General features: G+C 40.9%; 1 protein-coding gene across 1 annotated transcript in view; it reads right to left on the reverse strand.

The window, feature by feature from the left end:
• LAMA4 (laminin subunit alpha 4) overlaps window positions 1-18,460 on the reverse strand; it is a 130,545-nt gene that overhangs the window by 77,490 nt on the left and 34,595 nt on the right. Inside the window, 2 exon segments of the mRNA XM_030556152.1 lie at window positions 3,487-3,567; window positions 11,391-11,515. Coding sequence (XP_030412012.1) covers window positions 3,487-3,567; window positions 11,391-11,515 — 206 coding nt within the window.

Consider the following 18,460-nt stretch of genomic DNA (forward strand, 5'->3'; position numbering starts at 1 on the left):
CATGTGCTAATAACTGTTGTGTGACTACCCATCTACTAGCAACTGTTGTGTGACTACCAAATCATTTCATATGGGTCATCGAACAAAATGCCAATAAAAATAACATTTGGACACTGCTAACATGAGCTAGTTTAAAATTAATGGCCTCCAGGTAAAAGACTTTGTATGTCATTGCCACAGACCATTCCTTATAATGAAGAAGAGGTGCTCAGTTTTCCTCCTCTGAAATATACCATTCAGTTGAAGTGCAGCTTTGTACATGACAGAAATGTGTAAGGTCATGCAGTTTCATTCCCACTGATGTGTTTGTTGGCATGGAGGTAACGGCTGTTTTTTATGACTGTCTGCCTCACTTCTATTAGCCATAGCTTATCAGCTGGAGTAGCTGTTTAAAATGGACAGAAACTTTCAGAGCTGAAAATGCGCATGTGTCACTTACACTTCCCCATGTCACATAATATAGACTTGGATTGCATCCAATTCCTCTGAATGGCTGGCACTGAATGAGAAAAGCAAGGAAACTTGGACAGAAAAACACTGCTCCATCTCTTTACTTTATGCCCAAGAAAAGCTCCACAGAAAAGATCTTCTCCATTCCTGTCATGTCCCTATAAATGACTCTTCATTGCTAAATAAAAATATTTTCATTTCTATGTGATTTTTCAACATCTCATTTTGAAATAATGACGTTAACAAATTCTCTCTTTCAACTCCAGGCATTTTTATTTTCTGTGATTATTGGTAGGGAAGATGTTAACTTTCCCTCTACTAACCGTGCCAATGGAACCTTTCCTTTCTGTCCACCCTGTACGCCAAAGCACTTTTTCCATAGAGAATCTTGTAATAATTAGAAAATAACAAAAACTGGATTTCATTTGTTACTGCTGTAATGCTTCATTTTTTAAAGCAATGAACAAAAGGATTTCACTCGCTCACAACTTTACACTTGGGGATTGAGAGGTCATTTTCACAATTCCTAGCAAAAGCCTCCATGGTTTCCCAGCCTCACATGTTGGCAACTAACTGAAGAATAAGTCAGGCAGTTCTGTGCCAAGCTTTCCAAGCAGAACAAGAAAACCTCTCACACAGAAGCCAGAGGAAATGAGGCAGCTTGCCTCCCAGTGCGCTGCAAGAGCACACATGCAGTTACATCCTTTGACGTCCTGCCGCTTACTACCCTGAAGTGCCAGTCACATTCCTTAGGCCTGTACAGAGGGGCCTGATTCCACCTCAGCCCTTTTGAGGTGCTGGGCAGTCCCCAGGGAGCAGAAAAGTAGGCAGGGATCAGTGTGCTCTGCCCCCCCTGTACACCATGTCAGGGGCAGGCATGACATGGGCCTAAAGTAACATTTACATGTGATCTTGTGGTAATTTAAAAGTGCCAGATTAGCAACCTTTATCGGTCTTCCCTGTCTGCACATGTGGTGGAGTCCACACAGCCCAGCACTGCCCTGGACATGTATCCCCTCACCAATATAAAGGATCTCCTATGGGAGAGAGTAGAGGCATGCACAAGCAGGGGGAGAAGTAGAGGCACTGGGTCCCCCAATAATTGGTGGGGGCACAGAACTCCTCTGGTCCCGGGGCCACAGCAGGTGCTGTCAGCTCCTCTGGTGCCCCGGCTTTGAGGGGAGAGTGAGCTCCTCCAGACCTGGGGCCATAGGGGGGAAAGAGAGCTCCTCTGGTCTTGGGGCCAGGGCCATGGCACAGAACATTCCCCTCTAAAAGTTTCAAATTTTTATTCCTGCTCTCTCCCCTGGGAAAGAGAGAGAGTCATTCTCCACTCCAACTGAATCACTAGTCTGACAACTGAGATTACCAATGAAGAACACTAGCTAGCGCTCAGTGAGCGTGTCCTCTAGGAACAGGATGGTGACCACCGCCTCATTTCATCTAGGCCCCATATATAGCCATCAGAAGGTAAAGACTTTTCATCACTGCTGACATTGGTTGGACTGGAACTAACAACCTAGAAGAGAAAAGATCCATACCCCATTACCAATCACTTAATCAACTTGCCCTCACTGACTTGGGCTAACTGCTTTCTTCTTCCTTTCTTCTCCTTTGCCTTCTCTTATCTTTTTCCTCTGGTTCACAAAAAGCTGGCCAGTGGCTATTAGAAACCAGATAAAGTAAGTTGACATTATACTTTTCTGCCACTCTGAATAGAAAAATGTCTGTTACCCTTTTCAGAGAACTTCATTCATTTGTAGTCTAGTGTGATATTTTAATAACCAGTGAGAAATCTCACTGAGCTTTTAATTGTCTATATTGTCCTATGTTTGCATATATGACATTCCAGAAGAATAACGGGATATAGCCAGACTGGAAACAAGTTTATTTCATTTTTATGCTCTCCATCTGCAATAGCTTTACTTGCAAAATTGTAACTTTGGCCACTTTAAAGGTCCAAAAGGTAGCATATTGACACTTTGAGTGACTTGCATTTACAAGAAGTTATTTTATTTAGGAGGTAACTGTAGCTTTTACTTTGTGACAAATCACAGTTGTTTCCTTGCTCTTTACACACAACTCTCTCCTTTGGATATTTGGCATCAATTTCCCCCCTCATTCATAGTCCAGTTATGCACTGGTTGCACACAATCTTCCATTGGAGTTAATTGACTGATTTCTCTATAACACCAGCTATTTTATAGGGTACAAAGGATGGGGTGGAGAACCAGAACCAGATAAGACTCCCATATCCTGTGCTACTCAGCCCCTTTGTAAATGAGAGCAACTTTAACTTATATCCTCAAAGACCTTATGCAAATGGCAGCGTAAAGGGGTCTCCATTGACTTCAATGGAACGTCACGTATTGATGCCACACTTTCATCATGAATAACGGTATTGGAAGCTGGTACTTCACGAGATTTAAATTGTGTTGTACTATATAGCTCTGTTTGTTTGTATAGATTGTCATTCTTGATATGTAGTAGCAGAAATCTTTTGAGGACATATAGACAATCTGAAAAGCAAAGCTGGACCGGGGTTGCTCAGTTCACTTTTTACTGAGATGCATCATTTGAAATGCATTCCAAATTTAAATAATAAATATATATCTGCTTGTTAATAATTTGATCAAATATTATGATTTCCTCTCTGGTCTTGAAAAAATTCATTGGTAGAATCACCATATTTTTTTTTAGGAAAGGGGTTATAGGAAGTATATTGCTAATTTTAAATTCAGCTGTTAGCTGTATCCAACACACTACAATTCTGTTCCTTTGAAGAAGCTGGTTTCATGAAGATAAAATGCAATAACTAGACAAAAAATACAAAATGCAGGTCTTTCTCCTGCACCTGTTGAAGTCAGTGGCAAACTTCTATTGGTTTCAGTGCAAGATCAGGCCCTTAAGCAGACAGACATAATATAATCCACTGAATGTCAAGTACAGAAAAATTCTCCCCAGTGTGTGAAACAGTCTTAAAGGCTTTGAAACCTGGCAAACTTGACCAGTCATCCATACTGCTAGTCTGCTTACCTTTCACAGTTGGGTCCTGCATAGTTTTCATTACAGACACAGCGCACTACCCCACTTTTTCTCTGACAGGAGACTGCAAAACTAGAATTGCATATAAAAAATATCAGTCAGGGTATCCAATACTTATTAATAGCCTATACACACATTCTGTATTTTGTGAACATTTGTTCTTTATATGACCTTTGGCCCAATCTTACTTAGTGCTGAGTGCCCTCAGTTCCCACTGAAGTCAACAGGAGCTGAAATTACACTACATCTGGTCTTTTTATTTTCACCTATAAAAATCATGCATACCTATCACACTATATAAATCATAAAAAGTTACTGACTTCCTTCTTGCAGCCTAGCTCAGACACACTTACATGCTTCTATACATATATTATAAATAAGGAACTTGCATTCGCTGTATAGCTGCAGAGAGTATACAGTTAATCTTATATTTCCTGTGAACTTGTCTCCTCTATTTTATTTCAGAATGTTTAAACTAACGTGTTGCTTTTGAAATATGTTGGATCAAGTTCTTTGGGAACTAAAATCTTATATTTAACCACAGGAAAGGTACAGTACAGGCAGTGGCAGTGCAAGTTTCCTTACACAATCCCCACAGAATGTCTCAAAGACATCCTATAGGAATCAGAGTAGATCCTTAGGTGGTGTAAATTGGAATAGTTCAATTGATTTCCATTGAAGTCAATGGAGTTATGATGATTTGCACCAGCCGCGGATCTACTCTACCATCTCTAGGAGAGAAAAGGCAGATTAGTCTACAAATCTGTTCAACCCTTGGCCTCTGCTGAGACCAGCCAGGTGCCAGTTAGGGCTGCTTGTGGTGGGAGTTCTGTGCTGTGATTTTTAACAGCATGTTATTCTAACATCATGGCTTCCTTTACCCCTTGTGGTCTTTAATTTTTAGGATCAAGTTTCAGTTTCTTAAAATAAACAAATAATCACATTGTAATACGCAAAACAAAAATTATTTGAAATGTGGGTTGGCCCCTAAAAATGACCACAACTTGGTTAGTAAAGACAGGAAAAGTACCAAATCCTACACAATTAAATCAAGGTGGTGTGTCTTAGATACAGTTACAGACAAAAAAAGAGCACACAATTTTAAAGACATTCTTAGTTAGTTTATAAAATATGGGGCCAGATTCTCTTCTGCATTGACACCCATTCAGCATGGGCAGGGAGCAGGAAGGTTGTCAGGGAACCAGTTACAGTTCCATGTTTCTTTAACTACATGTTCCTTGGTTCTTGGCCTAATCTTATTCTAATTTATCTTAGTTGGCTATTGTCCCAAAAGTACTATGTGCCAGCTGAGAACTGGTAGAGAGAGCAGAGCACCACAACGCGTACTTTTCCCAACAGACTGCCTTTGCCTGGATTAGTGAGTGGTTTGTGTAGGAACTGGCTCTGACAGCTTTATGCCAGTTGAGAGCTCCCCTAGCATAGTGAAATTCTCAGCTGGGCATCTGTGGCCAGATTCCATCCCTGTTGTGTAGATCAAGCTATACAAAGGGGCCAGAACAGGGGATGAGAATCTGGTCCATGTACTTGTCCTCGGAACAAGCAACAGACAAAGTGTATAAATAGTTCCTTCATTGTTTCTGTTCCAATCAGTATTTCTAAGCTAATGTTTTCCAGAGTAAAGTCAATGATCTGTTTGGAGACATTTATACAATTAGACAGAATTTAAAATGAGACTCTCTTGATGAAATTCCCAAATTATCTTCTGTAACATTTTGATGTGAACATGGCAAGAAAGTTACAATACTTTGGCAGTTTCCTCTCTTCCTGTATACAGGCTAATTCCTTAAAACATTCGAAGTTATTACTTTGTGGATTTAAGTTATGAAGTATGACCAAAGTCTTCCGGGGTCTTTATATTTCTTTAGTTTTTTTTTTAAAGGTCATAACATTTCCTGAGGTTTAAAGTTAAGTAACATCTGCTAGAGTCTGGAGAAGCCTCCATCCAATTTTCCCAAAAAGATGTCATTTCACTTAATGGGAACTATTACAAAAGTTCCCAGGATAGCAGATATAAAGATACTCTGGCCAGACAAAAAATAAAGCCCTACAAATGAATCCCAAGAACAACAGTGAATCTAATGATGTCAGTTTAGAGATTTGGATGCAGAATTGGTCTGTTGGTTTGACTGCTATGAATCCATTCATTATGTTATTTTTAGGGATAAAATTTCTGTTGAAAAATGGAGTAGTAAGCAATATTGTCTGTATATTTCCTCTTTAAAGCCTTGGTAGCTTCCTGGTGGAGGCACCTTCTTGTCTTACTATAAATAGAGTAAGAATGAAGGTGAAATGATTAAAAAGAAAAAAAGGATGTTTCTTTCTGAACCCTGTTGTTTGACCCTGAAGATTACACCATAAACATAATAATTATTATTGTTTGCATACTAGTAGCTTTTAGAGCAGGGGCGGGCAAACTTTTTGGCCTGAGGGCCACATCTGGGTGGAGAAATTGTATGCAGAGCCATGATTATAGGGCTGGGGCAGGGGGTCGGGGTGTGGGAGGGAGTATGGGGTGTGAGGGGGGTGCGGTGTGCAGCAGGGGACTCAGGGCAGGGGCTTGTGGTGCAGGAGGGTGTGCCGAGTGCGGGAGGTGGCTCAGGTAAGGGGTTGGGGTTCAGGAGGGGTGCAGCAGGAGACTCAGGGCAGGGGGTTAGGGGCTCAGGGCATGAGGTTGGGGTGCAGGGTGCAGGAGGGGTTTGGGGTATGGTGCTGCTTACCTTGAGTGGCTCTGGGGTGGCTGCAGTGCGCAGCGGGGCTAAGGCAGGCTCCCTGCTTTCCCTGGCCCAGCGCCACTCCCAGAAGTGGAAAGCATGTCCGGCAGTGGCTCCTGGGGGTGGGGTGGGGCAGGTGGCTCCACCGCATGCTGCTCTCCTCTGTGGGTAACACCCATGAAGCTCCCGTTGGTTGCGATTTCCCGCTCCCGGCCAATGGGAGTTGCAGGAGGTGGGCCCTGCAGATGAGGGCAGAGCATGGAGCCCTCTGCCCCCCCCCCGTCCTCAAGGGGCTGCAGGGATGTGGTGCCGGCTGCTTCTGGGAGCAGTGCAGGGACAGGATGGGCAGGGAGTCTGGCTTAGTCACCCCGGGGCTGGCAATCCTGCGGGCCGGACTGAAAGCCCTAATGGGCCAGATCCGGCCCGTGGGCCATAGTTTGCCTTCCCCTGTCCTAGAGGTCTCACCTGAGGTCAGGACCCCTGTGTGTTAGGTGCTATTTATCCAGGGGCGGCTCTAGGGATTTTGCTGCCCCAAGCACGACAGGCAGGCTACCTCCGGCGGTTTGCCTGCGGGAGGTCGTCTGAAGCCACGGGACCAGTGGACCATCCGCAGGCACACCTGTGGGAAGTCCACCAAAGCTGCGGGACCAGCAGACCCTCCGCAGGCAAGCCGCCGAGGGCAGCCTGCATGCCGCCCTCGTTGCGCCGGCAGAGCGTCCCCTGCGGCTTGCTGCCCCAAGCACGCGCTTGGCGTGCTGGGGCCTGGAGCCGCCCCTGTATTTATCCAGACCAGGGGTAGGCAACCTATGGTACGTGTGCCGAAGGCGGCATGCAAGCTGATTTTCAGTGGCACTCACACTGCCTGAGTCCTGGCCACCATTTTAATTTAATTTTAAATGAAGCTTCTTAAACATTTTAAAAGACTTATTTACTTTACATACAACAATAGTTTAGTTTTATATTATAGACTTACAGAAAGAGACCTTCTAAAAATGTTAAAATGCATTACTGGCTTGTGAAACCTTAAATTAGAGTGAATAAATGAAGATTTGGCACACCACTTCTGAAAGGTTGCTGACTCCTGATCCAGACAGTCCTGGCCCATTATAGGCAATCAGGATTTAAACACCAATATGTTGCAAAATGGGCTATGATATTATTACTTTGTGTTCTGGGCTTCATTCACTCTAGTGGTCTGAAATAGGACAGGAGTCAAGGGAGTGGGGACTGGTATGGCAAGACAATAAGATTTTCTTCGCCAACAACAGGCAGCAATTTTAGGTTAGTGTCTTTAAACTAGATATAATTGTTCTTCACTCCCTCAAAAAGGTAATTTAAGTTCAGATATAATCCTTTTTGAAAAGCTAACGGAACAATGAACAAAAAAGCTGCAGCTGAAAAGAAGGTGTGCAGCCATTTAGGAAAAATGTAATATGCTAGTATAAAGGGGAACAAAGGCCAATTAGCCCCTACACAATAAAAAGTAACAGGAGCCAAATGTGAGATATAACATTCCAGGACATACAAAAAATATTTAAACAGACATTTTGATGTAAGACTGGCTGAGATTCCTTTTCTAACAATATAGTCATTGCTTATTTAGTAAGTATATGGCTTATTTGAGTGGAAATACAGAATCACTAATAATTAGAGCTCAACAGGAATTTTCTGATTAAAGCCTTTTCATCGGAAAATGTCAATTTGTTGAAACCAAAAAAACATTTCATGGGAACATATTGGTTTCAACGGAAAATAGTTTCTCGGGTTCAAGATGGAGTTTCAGAGAAAGACTCAAATATCCTGGTGGTAAGGGCCCTCATTCGGGACGTTCAAGTCCCTGCTTTGCCTGATGTGGAGAAAGGACTTGAATGTGGGTTTTTCACAGCTCAGGTGAGCTTCCTAACCACTGGACTATTAGTTATTCTTCTGAGGTGAGTCTTTCTCTCTCTCTTTTTTTTTTAATTTTTGAAAGGTTTCCATTTAATTCAAAATTGGATTGAAAATAACTGGTGAAACTTCATTTTGTGAAAGAGAATTCTTGTTTAGTGGCCAGCCCTACTAATAACTGTCAAGATCATAGGGTATAAGCATAACAATTCTGAGAGTAAAGTTTCAGAGCAATTTAAGTACTTCTGTAACACTGTAATCACTCACACTAAGAAAAACAACTTTTTAGTTTTGTAGCTTAGGTTTAAAGTAGATTTAGGGGTTATAGTGCACTTAAAAAACTTCAGATTTAATTTGGTATTATTTATTAGTAAGTCCTTGTCATATATGATGTGGAAATAATGTTACAGGTAAAAGCAAAAACAGATTATTACACTACATGGGCTTGCTCCTGCTCCCACTGAAGTCAGAGCTAACACTCCCATTGAGTTCAGTGGAAGGACCACCTCTTACAGCTATTAGTAATTCTGAGCTTCATAAACTTTAGTAGCAAGATCACACCAAAATGGGAGGATACTTACAGCCCAGGAATGAAATCTTGGCTCCATTGAAGTCAAACAGGAGTTTTGTCATTGATTTTAATAGGGACAGAGTTTCACCCAAGGAGCCCAAATGAAAGACATAAGACAGTTACTCAGGCAGAAGCATAGGGCTTGTCTACACAATGAGTTACTGCTCACCAAGTCAAGATGTGAATCTACTCTAGCTTGCCATGTAGTAACTTGCTATGTGGATCCTACTACGTGCAGTGAACATCCTGGAGCAGGGCTTAGCATTTTGCTGCTTGAAAGTGTAATATCCCAAGCTGCATTCTGGGACTATCACTGCACTTCAGCAATGTCTATGTGGGTGTTATTCCATGATAAGCTGGTGCACTGTAAATTCACTTGCTGTGCAATAAGTCGCCATGTAAACAAGTCCTTAAATGCCAAGATTCATCCCCTTAGCATAAATAATGTTTCTGAACCTCTGTTTCATGTTTCTGTATTTCTGACATAAATATAATTTACAGTAATAAAAGTAAAGCACCAAATTTATATGGAATGGAGATAAATTTAAGTTTGAAATAAGGGACTCCCGAGTAAAGAAGGGCAGTTGGGGGAAATTGGGCCTGATCTTCAGCTAGTATAAATCAGTGTAGTTTCAGTGAAGATGATGGACTTACACTGATTTACTTCAACTGGGGGTCAGTCTTGTATTTCCACGTTTTCCCAGCGCAACTTTAATACATCTCAATTTTATGGTGTCACAGACAAAACATATGCAAAAGGATAAGGATGCTATCATGTCCTCCAAAAAAAGGAAACTGTGCTTGCAAGCTGAAAAATGGCTGTTGTGTGGCAAACAGCCATATGACAAAAATTAAATTTCATTTATTGAACAAAGGAGCTGTCGGACCGTTCTGTTTCTACTTATGTGTTCTTGCTATTGTCTCAGTTACTGAAACATGAATAAATAATACACTTCCCATGTGAACTCATTCACCTGGCTAGCCTTGCATAAATATAGTAAAAAGCAGGTGCTCAGACAATTGTGAAGAAAAATTGGACATCCTTTCTCGTTACTCTCTTGGGCAGCCTCTCTAATCCGATCAAGGATGTAGTTTTTTTTAGTCATAGCTATTCTTCAGCTTGCAGTTCTCATGTACATATAGCTCTTCTGAAAGTCAGGAAGTGTTTTGTGGTTCTGTGAGCTTGGGCCCAGCTGTGATTTTGAGCCTGTGCCTCTGAGCAGCTGAACAAAATGCAAATTTCTCACTTTGAGGTTGTGCTACAGAGCAATCCTATAGCAACTATGAAATAAAGGGAAAGAAATTCAGTGTAGAAAAGGACTAAAATCTTCTGGTTGAAAGTGGAATGGGAAACAAAGAGAAAATAGCTGACTCACTAAAAAGGTCTTCGACCAACAGTGAAATATTTAGAGGTACATCATCCTGTCAGTGTAATGGGATATGCATAGATATCCATTCAGATGGAATACAGTGATAAGTAATGGAATGCTGATTTCTTCTGCTATGACTTTGATGTGCTATTAAAGCTCTCTAATAGAAAGCCACATCTTCTCGTTAATTGGTATCTCTGAAACCACAGGGAATAATGACTGTTGTAAATGTCCTCTTATTGGCCTGGACCTGTATTTTCTGTCAGGCTTCAGAAATTCATATCCAAAAGCAGGCTATGCATTAGTTGAAATTACAGTTACTGTCTGCCTCTTGCACCACTACTGAAATTGGATGCATTAATTTAAATATCAGATGCTGTGCTTACATTAACCAGGTCAAGCTACCATTTGCTTGGGCCTGTGTTATGTTAGGTCAGTGGTGCCCACACTTTTCCTGTCATGCCCCCACCCCACTTACCAGCAATGGGATCTGTCTGTGCCCCCCTCCTGCATTACTGCTCAGGTGGCTCAGCAGAGAAGCTGGAGTTGAAGGCAGAGTTGGGGATGAGGAAGGAGGTGGGGCTAGAGGCGGAGCTGGCCTGGAGGTGGAGAGGGACTGAGAGCAGAGCTGGGCTGTGAGCAGAGCAGGAGGGTGGAGTAGAGCTGGGGCTGAGGGTGAGGCTGGGGGGTGGTGCGGAGCTGCATCTGGGGGCGGAGCTGGGCTGGGTGGTTGGCCCATGCCCTGCCTTGCATCCCCCCAAATGTTCTTCAGCATGCCCCACAGTTTGGGGACCACTGTGCTAGGGTTTTCCCTGATCAGTTTCTGCTTTCCAGATGTCATGGAGAATTTTACGTATAAAGAGGTATGGCTTTGGCTTTGGCTTTCAGCTTATTAAAAGTCAGCACACTGCTGACAACCTTTCTTATTTAAAAGAGAAAGAGCCCTAAGCTGTTCAAATATTTTCTCCCATTTCTGTATGCAGCAATCAATGGGAGAGACTGAAAAAAATATTCACACCTTTTAAATAAAATTCCAATTGCTAGGTTTAATGTTGGTGGCCTGTGATATACAGGAGGTCAGACAAGGTGATTGAGTGGTCCCTGCTGGCCTTAAACTCTATGACTTTAAATGTTATTTTCCCTTTTTTCACCTTTTCATTTGATGATAAGTGTAAACAAGTGAAAATGTTCTTGGTTTTCTACGCTTGAAGGTGCATCAGTCTTCCTCTGATCCCCAGTCTAATAAGGTTTATTGTGTCTGGCTCTGAAAGATGACTGCAGAACAGAAAGTATAAGGATCAGCACAAATAAAATAAAACAAAGTGTTTTACATACTTGGCAACTAATGGCAATGGGCAAGGGCAGGGCTGGCAGAATGTGGGCACTCCTCTGACGATGTCCCCAAAGTAACCATCCAGACATTTTTCACAGTGCTTTCCAGTGGTGTTTCTCTGGCAGTCCTTCAATAAAAAAGAGTGACAAATATTAAAGGAAGAAGCTACTTAATTCAAGCCTAGTAGATGACTTTGGCAAGTACTCTGCCAAGCAGAACAAGGACTGGTGCCTGGCCTGAACCCTTCAAGGTACTGAGGGATTAAATGAAAAGTGTTTGTAAGTGGCAGCAAATGAAAACATCTGGAACAATTCACTGGTCTGCCTGGGAGTGCTGACAAAGTGGCATACTGGATAAAGCTATCACTATAGCACTCACATGTGCAGGCTCCTGAGCACAAACTCTGCATTATATATCATCAGAGATGTTGCTAGAATTCACAGGTAGTGAACAGGTCTGCCTAAGCTGAAGGCACTAGAAGGAATGCTGAACTTGCCTGGCACCAAAACAAGGTACAATTTGCCCATTGGTGTACATATAATTACCAATAGATCCCAGTACAGATGCCTGCTTGTTGAGAGAGAAACGGGTTATTCTTTGGACTTAATGACTGAAAGTGAGTATCAGGGAAAATTGCAGGTTATCGGTAATTAATAGGCTGGTGTTTTTGATTTTTTCCCTGAAATGAAATATGCCTGAATGTTAACGGTTATTTACATATTCAGATTGATCCCTACACATTGCCCTTTAAAGGAGACTGCCATATTCTTTCTTTCTAAGATATGAAAAAAATAGTTCATGAATTTCAAGATTATTTTCTGGTGGCATTTCTATGGAATACAAAATAATGGAGCAAAAACTCACTCATCTTCTCAAGAAATGATTTCATCTCCATTGTGTAACACTTATAGGAAGTAATTTCACCCTGCACAACACATTATATGCAATACCTCAGCAAGTGTAAATTATCATGGATCAACTGAAATCAATACAACTTACAATAGCTGAGGATTTACCCCAAAATATTTTGATTATAATACTATGCACTTGTATACTGCTTTTATCAAAAGATCTCAAAGCACTTTACAACAATTTTAATCCAGCCCTGCCACACCCCTGTGAGGCAGGGTCAGTATTATTATATTACTAATGTTACAGATGGGCAAACTGAGGCACAGAAAGGTTATGTGAATTTCCTATGATCACATTGCAAGGTAGTGAATGCCATAGAGACAACAACAGAGTTAATGACTCCAGGCTCTGTGTCTTATGCTTTAACTACAAGATACCATTTCCATTTTGGGGTGGTACCTGGAAGTTATCATGACAGTGTTTTTTTCCAGAGAAACATGCTCTACAGTTGAGTTATTTTAAAAGGGATACCCTAAAGAAGATGGGTGCAATTCTCCACTGCCTTGTACCTAGTGATTTTTGTGATGTGTGTTAAATGCTCCCAGATCCGATTTCTATGTACATCATTGGGAGTGTTTTACATCCACTTTGCACTGATTTCATTCAGATGTAAATGACAATACAAAGTGCAAAGCAGTGAAGAATCAACTCCATGACATATACTGCATGGAAAAAACTACTTTATGTATTGGGTTAGTGTAATAGCTTTGTTCCTCTAGAGAACAATGTTCAAAGTTGGCACGTGTTAAAAGAAATTATCTTGGCTCCTCAGCATATTCTCCAGTAGATATTCAATCACATCACAAAATAACTGTGCAGTTAGTGACTGGCAATCTCTGGAATAACAGGGAAGTTGCAGGTCAGGTTTCAGGTGCATTAGCAGAGCTGCAAGAGGAAGCTTGTGCAGTGCCTGCCAAGCAGTATGTTTGGATTTAGCCTGGGCAATCAACACTGCCTTTTCACAAGCACCAAATTCAGGGTGGATGAGCTTATTCTATCTCATTCTGAACCCACCCAATGCAGTAGATTTGAAAGGTCATCTTGAATTCATACCTTACGGCACTCTTTGTCCAGGAGACTGTGAAAAGAGGAATGAAAGGACAGATAATGTCTAATACAAAAAAATAGTACCAGTATCTCAGATTAGACATTCTCAGCCAGGCTTTGTCTCAGATACAGTACAATGAACCTTTACTTGTTGCCAAAAAATGATTATCAGGACACTGATAGGTCATTTTCATTTACCCACATCCAGATGTCACTAGCCTCCTCTGACAGCTACTGTTTATACATTAGAGAGAGGCCAGCCACTTGTGTGAAAGTTACAAATATACTGTATATTTGGCTGATCATTTAGTCTTCCTTCCTTTGATCTTCAGGCAGATGCAGGTTCTGATAAGACCAGTCCAGATAATTGTAGATTCTGGGTGGAGATGGTCTGAGTTAGCTGCTGCATACGTTTTAGCCACAGTTAGTGATATGTAGCCCAAGTATTCCAGTGTGCAGCAATTATCTTTATTTATTTGTGCAGAGCTATAATTCCACCATGGAGTTTTACAACAGGTAAAACATGGTAAGCAAAAAACAAACAACCTCACCAAAATGAATAACAAACAGAACCCCCCCACAGCCCCAAATCCTACCACCACCACTTTTCCTGAAGATCTTATATATATACATACACCAACAAGTGCAGTGCAGTGCGTTTCACATTATAGAATGGAATACTCAATAATTTTACAGGAAGGCTTTTCACAAGTGGTGTTTGGAGAGAAGAGTAGGAAAGAGCTTGGTGTACATTAAATGGAAGGTTATTGTAAGCATAAGGGATGGCGTGGAGGGGGAGGAGAAAAGCTTAGTCATACCAGAGGAAGCAGGAATGGGTATAAGAGGAAATGAGGAAACTGCTGAAATATGGGGTGCAAGTGGAAGGTCTTAAGGCTAGTGCAATTTAAAGAAGTAGTGGAATTTGGCAATATTCACTGAAGACTGGAGGAGAGGGATGAGAGAGTGGGAAATCAAAGTCTGTTCTCCAATCAAAGAGGAAGAATGGCCTTGTGGTTAAGGCACCAGACTAGGAATCAGGTCTAAATTAAATTTTTGGCTTTGCCGCAGACTTCCTGTTTTACTATCAGCAAGACACTTAACCTCCCTCTGCCTTAATTGTCCATACATCATACGGGTAGCATGAGGATAAATTAACTGATGTTTTCCAGGTGCTCAGAGGCTACAGTGATGAGCACAGAAAGAAAGCAGGAGACTCAGTGTTAATATTCATATCTGCAGTGTTCCTCTTCTACTGCAAGGGAGATTGTTAGCACACTCTCTCCCCTAATAAACCCATCAGTTGAGTGCTTGGGACATCTGAAGTGTGGTTCTACTCTGAAAAGTGACTATGTAAAAATGGCATGACCTTGTTCAACAGATCTGAACCCTTTTGTGTATTCAGGGTCATATTTTTTACTTTAGTGGCAAAAAAGACAGTCTTTGGCTTCTATAGCACTGCAGAATCAATGCAGATCCTGTATGGCTTCTGCAGAATTGTTGACTAAGTTAAATCTGTGAAATCATTGAAGGCAAAGGTGAAACTGGTGATCATAACTGACTCTCACAGCTCAAACTGCGTTTACAGTTAGAAAATACATCTTCTGTCTTTTAAACTGAGCACATCAGACAGAGAAATAACTGTGAGGGCCAATAAACATGTAGCTCCATGATGACACTTTTATGAAGTCACTTTTCACAGTACTAATGCACTTTAAGCATAGAGGAGAAGAGCACTCCTGGTGCCAGTGCATAAGCACACACGTTTGCATGCATACAGAGCTGTATCCCAGCACTGGTTGGGTCACAAATTCTCCAGTGGAGTATTAGTTACAACCTCTTCAATCTCAACTTCTCTTTCAAATGAAATTTAAAAAAAAACATTGAAACATGTCTATTGATATTGGTGTTTAATTTGTTTTTTTCATACAGAAGGAGCAAACAGATGGCTTTCAGTTTTGATTAAGAAAATAAATGCAAAACCAGAAAGAGAAAAGTAAATTTTCCATGAGACTTTTCTAGACAGTGTGCACTGAACTAAAAGCAAAATTGCTGCCTATCTCTGCAGAGACCATAGAGGCTTACAGGTGCAGTTCATGGAATACAAAGGCTGAAAAGTTACACAGGTAAATGCACTGCAATTAAGTTTCTTAAAACACTGGTGGTTTTTTTTAAATACTGTAATTTAAATTTCAACGCCAAACGTTTTACATTTTGCCAAGTTAATACAATCTTTTGCTTTTACAAAACCAAAGTCAACTCTTAAAGATTATGGGGAAAAATATAACAGAGGCCTGGTTCTAAAGGCTTCTAAATGAAGACACTCTCTACAGTATGTAATCATTCATGCACCATTTCATCAACAACAAAGTGGCCTGAGTGTATTTTCCTATGTTAGAAAATTCCCTGATTTCAGTAGGACCAAGAGTATGTTATCAATAAAATTTGAAAGTTGCATCAAGCCACTAGGAATTCAGATAATGATGTCTCAATTTAAAAGAATATTTTCAACAGAGTGTAATAGGAATGATTTTGCTTGCTAAGAGACACACTGGTAGCAATTATGAACACAGATAAATGGCATGGGAACAAATAAATAACATGGCGGTGGTGAGGAAAGGGCTATGCATTTATGTATATTCTTTAGATTTACTGATTCAAATATAGAGATGGGCTTGAGGTACAATGTTTGGATCCAGATCCAAACTTCCCCAAGGTTTTGATGTGTTTGTGTCCACCTACGAGGATAAGGAATATTGCCAGCCCCAAGCATTCAAAAACCAGGGGTCAGGCTCAAAGTGTCATGAGAGTGGCTTAAAAACTGTGAGACTTAATTAACAGGAAGCTCCTTCACCGTGAAGAGCAGACTGTCTATGGGCTGCATGTTTGAGAACTGTACTCCTGTGCCTCTGTATAAGGGTATGGGGGGGAAGTGACACGCACAAAGATCTGAGTGTATGATGATCCTTCATCCCATATCAGATGAAGGAGCATGTCTGACTGGTCTATTCCTGCAATCAAAAGAGCCATATGCAGTCCACCAAGCCCTCTCATAGATATGTATTGTCTTTGTCTCCCTCATTGTTGGACAGATGAAATCCATCTGTGCAGAAGGAAAAAGATCAGTTGTAAGATGCAATATTATTCTTTAAACCAGAAGTATCTATTAAACTGCAGACCTGTGCCAATTCCCTGTTGCTTTCTTTTATTACTTGATGGATGGATGGAGATCTATTGGCTACTCTCCAGATCTGCCTTGGCTATCATGTGGAACATATTATCCTCAAAGGCAGAGCTGCCAAATCCCTTCCAACCTTTCCAGTCAGCTGTAAACCCAAACACTTAAACGTACAAATCATCCAAACGACAACATGATCTATTGTTAAAGAATCCATAAGAGGGATGAATGGATCATAGTTAACTCTAGCTTCCCACCCCATGATCATTTTGTTTTTCTAGTTCCTCTAAATGCTTTCTGCCCTAATCACCAGACACCTCAAATGCATGTGGATCAAATGTAGAAAAAAAACAACGCATTGTAATATTTCTAGCAACAAATCAGCAACCCTACAAAGATTTATCTCCAGACTCTACTCTTTTTGCACCATGTAGCCTAATATGATTTCTGTGTAAGGAGCTAACCCTAGACTAATGTATACTCTCCATTACTAAATACATCCTCAGAAAGGTCACAGGCAACTCACTTCAAAAATACCTTTTCTCCACACAGCTCTCCTTGCCACTTCTTAATTCTCCCACCGCTGCTTTACTCTGCTGAAGTCATTGTCAAACTGCTCTACAGGCAGCACTGGCTGGCCTCCTCTCTTCAGTGTTGTACTACTGTGTTTCAGCATTGTGGGAGAAGCCTGGTTTGTTGAGCAGGAGTTATGAGTTTCCTCCCGAAGTCCACTCACATACTAAACCAAGAGCAAATTGCTTCTGACAAGCTGCAGGTTGACTGTTTCTGATATATTTGCTACTCAGAAAATTTCAGAGCAGATGACCTTCCATAACCATCATAAATTCATGGTCAAATATAAAGGAATTTGAAGAATGGATAGGATTCTTTCATTTTACTATCTGCTTTTGCAAATTCCAGTCTCAGTTTACAATGGAGGAGTTTCTTATGACTAGGTCAGCTCCAGGTTAAAGGGTGCTGGCGAAGGAGAGATTTATTCCCCCAAATCCCATGCAATTTAATCTGCAATAAAGCCCAATTACTTGAGCTTTATTCTGGTGAAATAAATTTCACTCTGTCTGCAGCTGCACCCTGTCCTGCCATTGTCAGCTACTGTAAATTCATCCATGTAGCAACTGGTAGGTACATGTAAACCAAAACAAAGGTACAAAGCGCTGCTGTAAACTGGTCTCCTCTCTCAGTCAGAACCAAGGGGGTCACAAACAAGAAACTTCTGACACTTGTTGAGGGCAATATCCTAAAATCAGCACTGAGAGTGGGTGTCTCTTTCTCTGCTCTTGTGCAGACGCATTACCAATGCATGTGACACAGCTGACAAATGATTTTTTTGAGATGAAGCATTATTGTGATATCTGTACTGTCGTATATCATAAATGCAGTTTAGACAATGCTGAGAGCTTTCTTTTCTTCTAATTGGGTGTGTTTCTATATTAGAAATAGATTGAGCAACTGTCCGGTTTTAATTAAAGGATCAAATGATTGATCTATGCACCAGTTTTACAGTAACATATATAAAAGGAATGTTCTATAAGTAATTATTCCTTGTCCTTGGATACCTAATGAGTTTGCTGATTTATTGACTGTGCACATTTAGTTCGCTTTTAGAAACTCCACAGGATTGATTTATATTTTATAAATAAGGTTGAAGGAGATTTAAAAATAGAACCTTAAAATAACATTGTCATGTTTGTAGAAATTAAAAATATTAACATTGCACTTTGGGGCATCATTAATAAGGTTTTAATTTTAATTGATTTCAAATTCAGAGCTGAAGTCAATACAAATCCATTTGGTTTCTATGCGCTGGAGACCACTATCAACAAATTGATTTTTGAGATTTGCATGGTATGGAACTCTTTAAGCATTTTTATTGAACTTGGTCCTTAAAATTCATCCTTTTCTGTGCAGCTTTTTTTT

Source organism: Gopherus evgoodei, chromosome 3 (assembly GCF_007399415.2).
Source record: "Gopherus evgoodei ecotype Sinaloan lineage chromosome 3, rGopEvg1_v1.p, whole genome shotgun sequence".
Classification (NCBI taxonomy): Eukaryota; Metazoa; Chordata; order Testudines; family Testudinidae; genus Gopherus; species Gopherus evgoodei.